Raw genomic sequence first — 6,717 nt, 5'->3', positions numbered from 1 at the left:
CGCCAACTTGATCTCTCATTGGTTGGCAACGCGACTCTGCGAACCCACTGGCAGTGCTGCCAACTCTTTAGCGTGAAAAATGAAAGAAATTCGGGATTCCACAAGTAAAAAAGCCATAATCAAGTGGAACCAAGCTAAATTGGCAACACTGATCTCTGGCGGTATTTTCCTGCGATCCAACAACGATCACACTTCCCCAAAATTATTAACAAAACGCAGCAGGATCGGAGCAAATGGCCCAAAAATGAGTCGTGATAGTGATCCCATGAAATGGTACCACGGCAACCTGTCCCGCGAGGCAGCCGACGATCTGCTGAAGCAGGGTAAGTGCTGGCGCAGGGCGCCAATTGGCCTGTCATCAGTGATGATCGCTGGGATGTGGGCGTGGTGGAGCACAATGATGGGTAATTGGTATGGCAATCAATCAACAGGTTACGAGGACGGGACATTTCTGGTGCGCGAGAGCAGCACAGCGGCCGGGGACTTTGTGTTGAGCCTGCTCTGCCAGGGTGAGGTGTGTCACTACCAGGTGCGGCGACATGGTGGCGAGGACGCATTCTTCTCCATCGACGACAAGGTGCAGACGAAGATCCTGCACGGCCTGGACACGCTCGTGGACTACTATCAGCAGGCGGCCAATGGTCTGCCCACCAAGCTGACGGTGCCCTTGATCCGGGATCTGCCGCCGCACAACACTCGCAGCCACGGAGTGACCAATCTGCTGCATCGCGCCACAAGCAAAAACGAGAGCAAGGTGGTCTTCGAGCTGCTCAAGTGCGGCTATCGGAATTTCGATGCCAAGAATCAGGATGGACAGACGGCACTGCATCTGGCGGCCCTGCACTCGGACGAGGATATACTGAAGCACCTGTTGAATGCCAAGGTCCAGGTCAACAGCTCCGACTCCTTTGGCTGCCAGCCATTGCACGTAGGTTAACCCACGCACAACTATGCATAATGCGCTCTATAACCATATACTTACATTCGCAGTACGCCGCTCGCTCCAAGCCGGCCAGTTTCATACGCACGCTCATCTCGGCACAGGCCAATGTCCAAGGCAGGAACATCGATAATGGCTATGTGCCGCTGCATGAGGCTGCCAAGCACGGCAACCTGGAGGCTGTACAAGAGCTGCTCCTGGCTGAGGCTCCGCCGTTGCCTAGAACAAGTTCGGGTGAATTTCCATTCGATCTGGCCAAGGAAGCGGGCCAAACGGCAGTAGAGGAATTCCTGCTCAACTACAAGCTCCCACCGGCAAATACCACAAGAGATCAGTGGTACCATGGTACTCTGACCAGAGACGAGGCCGTAGCCATACTAAAAAAGCATGCCAAGGAGTTATTAGCTAAACAACCGGAAGTGGATACCTCCGGTTGCTTTCTGGTTCGCTATTCCGAATCGCCGGCGGCCTCGGGATTGGTTCTAACGTTGCTTAGTGATCAGGTGGTCAAGAATTTTCGTATTTCGCAAGCGGATCTCTATCAGAATGGTGTCAAGGTGCAGTCCGGCGGGGTAAGTTGTCACCCTACTTCAAATGTTCTCTTTAAAGAACCCTCTGTTTTCAGTCCAAGTTTCTGTACATTGATGACGGTCCCTACTGGCCAAGCGTGGAACATCTAATAGCCCACTTCATGCGCTTCTCGTACGGGTTGCCAGTGAGCCTTAAGTTTCCGGTTCCGCCACAGCCCAAGCCAGAGGTGCCCTCGTTTGCCACAATACCTCGATCATCTGTGAAGCCAAAGGCAGCCTCGCCCGCTACCCCGCCCACTCCAGTATCGCCACATTCGCATCATCAACACCCGCACGTTCCCGCCCTGACCATAACGAAGAAAAAACAGAAGGAGAACAGTAGCTCAATGTTCAACACTCTGCGTCTGACGAGTCCGAAGAAGTCGCTGTTCGACATGAACAGCCTGCGCAAAAGCAAGTCCAAGGGCAAACGCAGTGAGTCCGAGAGCAGTGTGAGTGGTTCTCTGGCCAGAACGGAGCAGGAGCTGCAGGCAGCGGCACCCATGCTGAAGAGCTTGTCGTTCTCGACGGAGTTCTCAACATTTAACGCGGATGGCGTAGCTGGTGCAGGCGAAGTGTACAACGTGCCCAGGAACAACACGCCCATTGAGATTGACCTGCCACCGATTGCCCAAAAGACTGAAGCCGAAGTTGAGTACTTCACGAAGAGTGATGTGGCCATAGAGCGCGAGCGAGCAGGCCAGTGGATCGCCAACGGTTACCAGCCCACAGTGGACGTGCTCTCCCTCTTGGATCAACAGATCAAGGCGCCCGCCGTGGCTCGACTAAACTCGGTTGGTCCGACCGCATCAACGGAAAGTGAGATGGCCAGCTATCTGCATCGCAAGTGCAGCGGTACGCCAAGCACACCAAGCGCCACTGAGGTGGAGGCCGCCAAGCTGAGGTTCTTTATTGAGCCAGAGAATCTAGTGCTGGATAGAGAGATCGGGCACGGGGAATTCGGTTCGGTGCACAGTGGTTGGCTGCTGAGGAAGAGTGGTGCTGGCGAGGAATCCCGCATGGAGGTGGCCATTAAGATGCTTAGCGACGAGCACAGCAACAAGCAGGAGTTCCTGCGCGAAGCATCAGTTATGATGCGGCTGGAGCACAAGTGTATTGTGCGATTGATTGGCATTTCAAAGGGTGAAATGCTTATGATGGTTCAAGAGCTAGCTCCGCTGGGCTCCATGCTGCAGTACATACTGGATCATGGTCATGAGATCACGGCGAATTCTGAGCTAAAAGTTTGGGCGTCACAGATTGCGTGTGGTAAGTCTAACTCAAGACAGTTGGATTCCATTTAATTAATAAATTAATGTTTGTACCAGGCATGCATTATCTGGAATCTCAGCATTTTGTGCACCGCGATCTGGCCGCCAGAAATATACTGCTGACCGCGCGCCACCAGGCGAAGATCAGTGACTTCGGCATGTCGCGATCCCTGAGGCCCGGTAGCACGGAATACCAATTCACCCAGGGCGGACGTTGGCCCATTCGCTGGTACGCACCGGAAAGCTTCAACCTGGGCATCTTCTCGCACGCCAGTGATGTGTGGTCCTTTGGCGTGACCATCTGGGAGATGTTTTCGCTGGGCGCACCGCCATATGGGGAAATATCTAATGTCGATGCCATCAAGTTGGTGGACAGTGGCGAACGCCTGCCGCAGCCCAATCTCTGTCCAGCTTACATCTATGCCGTGATGCAGAGCTGCTGGAAGGAACGACCCAAGGATCGGCCGACCTTCGTCTATCTCACCGAGTTTTTCGCCCGCGATCCTGATTACCAAAACCTGCCGGAATTGGTGCAAACGGTTCACATTTAAGCCAGTTTCCATTTTCCACTTCTTCCGTTCTGAGTGCAATTTTCTGTAGCTATTTCTGTAATAACTTCTATTCCGTTTTTAACGTATTAACGATCTGGAAACCACAGATCACTATTGTTGTCCCGTATCCTAGTATTCATGTTTATAGCTTGTAATATATTTTTTAATCATATGTGTACAACCAATTTGTGTCAAAAGAAAGCGAACAAGTGCCTTAAAAGATTTAGCATATAAACTTTGTATTCATTTTTACAAATCCATTTTGTTTCATTGGTTATACAAAATAAAAAATATTTTTATACACACTGCGCTTTTTAAATGGTTTTTTATAGTCTTAAATAATACGGCAGTTTGATTTAATATTCAATGTTTAAACATTTAATGCAGTTCTTTTATATAAAACGTGGTAACAAAAGTAAATAGTTTGTTTGTAAAACGCTTAAATACTAGGTTAGTAATATGGTTTCTTGGAAAGATTATATCTACGTTAGCGTGGTTAGTGCTCTAAAAAGGATTATATATTTTTTTTTTGTTAATTTTTCGAGCTACAACAGTAATCAAGCTGATCCGTTTATTGCCTGCTTCACATTCGATGCGCTGACGAGCTTCAGGGCGCCAAGTATTCCGTTCAGGTTCTCCTCGTTGTAGGGCTTGCCCTGGAGCGGAGTGACCACCGGTACGAGCTGATCGCTCTGCGGCAGCTGGATGCCGATCTCCTTCATTAATCCCTACAAAATTTAGTAAAATTATAAATTATTTCTCTAAAACAAGGCAAAACAAAACATACCGCCTCCACTTCCACGCTTAGTTTCAGTTTCATGTCCTGCTCATCGCCCTTCACCTCCAGTTCCTTCTGCACGGTGAACTTGGGAGTCTTGCCGATGACCCAGTCCCAAGAGCTGTAGTTGGAGCGCAGTTCCTCAATGCCGGGGAACCATTTCTCTGTGGGATTGACCAGCTGAAAGCCGCGCTGCTGCATCGTCTGTTTGCTGCCGCCGTCTTCCAGTGTGGTTGCAGCCGTCCTCAAGTACTCGTAGCCCACGGCGGAGCGCAGCTGAGCAACGTTCACCGTGCGATTGACATCAACCAGGTTGCGGATGGGCGACGGCACCGAAGCCGTGGCCTTGCTTATGTAATTGGCCGGCTCCCGCACCAGAGATTCGCCCAAGTGCAATTTGTTGGCGCTGGCCAGAATGGTGCAGTGATGGTACGAGTTCGGGTGTCCCAGCTTGGCGGCAGTACCGGAAATCTGTAATTGAACAAGGGCATACTCGTTGAGTGGGCAAATAAAGACCAGATGCACAGCCCCAGCTGTTGGTTAAGTGGGCTGACGCCAATGTGAGGGATCAGCCGGGGTCACATCATTCCTTGATAAGAGCCACCGCTCCTCCTTACCTTCTTATTCATCACTACAATGTCGTCGCGCTCATTTATCTCCGCCTTGATGGCCCACTCGCGGAACAAGGCCCTGGTCACGATGTTCAGGTTGTACTTGCGATCGTAGCGCTCTCGGGGCGAGAAAAAGGTGCAGTTGAGGTTCCCAAGATCATGGTACACCGCTCCACCGCCACTATTGCGGCGAGCAAGTGTGATGCCGCGTTCCACCAGCCGCGAAACATTGGCCTCGGTGAAGGGATTCTGGTGGCGACCAATGACCACGCACGGATCGTTGGCCCACAGCAGCAGCACATGGTGGCGGCTAAAGTCAAAGTTTTTGTACAGCCAATCCTCCAGAGCGAGGTTGGTGAACACATCGCTGGACTGCGAGATGAACACGGATTTCTTGATCTCCGAATCGGGCACCACGGGCGGTGGCTGGCGTCTCTGCTTCCTAATCTCCTGCTGCCCAGCAGAGGGTGGCTCCACTCCGCTGGATGCCAGGCGCGTGGCCTGAGCGGCGGAGGAGAGGAGCAGCCGCAGCTGGCTGGAATTGCGTCGCAACAGCATGCTCATGGCTTACACAAGGAAGTGGGGCGTACGGGTGTGTGATTTCTGTTGCCAGGTGATCTGAGACACAATGCACTTGCAAGCGAAACAAGGTCAATGGTGTCGAAAAAAGCTCTTGACGGGTTGATTGGTTGGTTGGTTTCTACGGTTGTCGTCTGCCCGGTTCTGTGTGGTCTCTGTGTGCGCTCTTCTTTAGGTTATGTATGGTCTACTATCTACGCTATGTATTCGTTTTGGTCTTTAAATGGCTTTGGTCGCTCTGGACTTTAGACTGTGGCGTTCTTAGTGGCTCGGGATGTGTTTGCAGCCACGGAGCTGGCCGAGATGAGGTATTCGTGCAGGGCGGGCGTCTGATGCAGCCACTTCCAGGTTTGATGCAGACCACAGACACGCTTACGGAGACCCAGGCAGTCCTTGTTGGCACAGTTCACTGGCATACTACGCCTCACACCCATCCAGGTGGGGGATACAACGAATCCGGTGTTTACGGGGGGCCGCAGCGTTACGGGGCCCAAATAAGATGGCTAAAGGGTTTCCTTTTCAGCTGACACCAAAATTTTCCACTCTTTGTTCGCGGCGCACGGGAACTGCGGGGGCGGGGGCAAGGCGGATGATCGCAGTGGGCGGGGGTAGCAGTTATAGCACAAACAAACGAACGAACACAGAGCCGATCGAAAAGCAGCTGCGCGTGTGGGAATATCACGACCGATTGGCTTTCGTTTCAGATGAGCAGTGGTGCTCGCTGCTCTTGTTCTTCCTCGACGGTCCCCAAATGCCATTCGCAGCGAACGACGAAAGCTCTGGTCATTACAAAAAAAAACAACGGCACTCTGGCGCCGCAATTAATTTATTTTAATCTTTTTAATTCGAAATTGTATAATTTACTCTAAGCATGTGTGATAATCCGGGACGTCTACAACAGCTGTGACATTAACATGTGTTATATTTTATGAGCAGCACACTTTGGGAGCCCCTTCACTTTGGAATACCCCCATTATTGATGTACGCCGCCTCTTCGGCATCAATTGGCTTGCGGGCAAATCGTGCCGGCAGCTCGTAGTCCTCAATTGCTGGTCCACCGGCCAACTAAACGTAGAAGAGACAAGTACGAAGTTTAGTTATGATGCACAGAGGAAGCCGTGGTATTGTGTAGTAATGAAATGGGCTGGGTTAACCTTTTTGCCTCCTGCTGCCTGGGAACTTGCCTTCTGGTTTGCTGTCTGGGCGCCCGGCACTCCTGCTCCACCCTTGCGGAAGTGTATGAGCGGTACGCGCTTAGCCAGCGCAACTAGGGTTGGTCGAACCATAGCAACAGCAATTGAATTTCTACCAAAAAGCCAAGGGAAAAGTAAAAGTTACGTGAATAACAGCTGACTGTAAACTCATACAAGCGCTACCAGATCGTTGAAGTTGTATGCCATTCGCCGCGCAACGGCTGA

At 51.4% G+C, this 6,717-nt stretch overlaps 4 protein-coding genes across 5 annotated transcripts; 1 reads left to right on the top strand and 3 right to left on the bottom strand.

The window, feature by feature from the left end:
- Window positions 1-152: 152 nt before the first annotated feature.
- On the top strand, window positions 153-3,634 carry LOC6734727 (tyrosine-protein kinase Shark). The gene is made up of 5 exons (XM_016181823.3): window positions 153-323; window positions 432-928; window positions 991-1,512; window positions 1,566-2,778; window positions 2,838-3,634. Exons 1-5 carry the CDS (start codon window positions 245-247, stop codon window positions 3,329-3,331), a joined length of 2,805 nt encoding a protein of 934 aa, XP_016027936.1. The 5' UTR covers window positions 153-244; the 3' UTR covers window positions 3,332-3,634.
- A 52-nt stretch (window positions 3,635-3,686) lies between these two features.
- LOC6734726 (lipoyltransferase 1, mitochondrial) lies at window positions 3,687-5,343 on the bottom strand. The gene is made up of 3 exons (XM_002081697.4): window positions 4,727-5,343; window positions 4,119-4,580; window positions 3,687-4,059 (listed from the first exon to the last, which is right to left on the bottom strand). The coding sequence occupies exons 1-3, from the start codon at window positions 5,282-5,284 to the stop codon at window positions 3,889-3,891; spliced, it is 1,191 nt and encodes a 396-aa protein (XP_002081733.1). The 5' UTR covers window positions 5,285-5,343; the 3' UTR covers window positions 3,687-3,888.
- A 140-nt stretch (window positions 5,344-5,483) lies between these two features.
- LOC27206173 lies at window positions 5,484-5,733 on the bottom strand. The gene has a single exon (XM_016168208.3). It carries the CDS (start codon window positions 5,731-5,733, stop codon window positions 5,545-5,547), a length of 189 nt encoding a protein of 62 aa, XP_016027935.1. The 3' UTR covers window positions 5,484-5,544.
- A 374-nt stretch (window positions 5,734-6,107) lies between these two features.
- LOC6734724 lies at window positions 6,108-6,694 on the bottom strand. 2 transcript variants are annotated; one of them, XM_002081695.4, is made up of 2 exons: window positions 6,454-6,694; window positions 6,108-6,364 (listed from the first exon to the last, which is right to left on the bottom strand). In XM_002081695.4, the coding sequence occupies exons 1-2, from the start codon at window positions 6,583-6,585 to the stop codon at window positions 6,254-6,256; spliced, it is 243 nt and encodes an 80-aa protein (XP_002081731.2). In that variant the 5' UTR covers window positions 6,586-6,694; the 3' UTR covers window positions 6,108-6,253. The 2 variants fall into 2 exon arrangements, with proteins under 2 accessions (XP_002081731.2, XP_016027934.1); XM_016168207.3 differs by having other exon boundaries at window positions 6,484-6,692.
- Between the last annotated feature and the right edge of the window lie 23 nt (window positions 6,695-6,717).

This window comes from Drosophila simulans, chromosome 2R (assembly GCF_016746395.2).
Source record: "Drosophila simulans strain w501 chromosome 2R, Prin_Dsim_3.1, whole genome shotgun sequence".
NCBI classification, from domain to species: domain Eukaryota; kingdom Metazoa; phylum Arthropoda; class Insecta; order Diptera; family Drosophilidae; genus Drosophila; species Drosophila simulans.
This window is presented reverse-complemented; position numbering and strand designations above follow the sequence as displayed.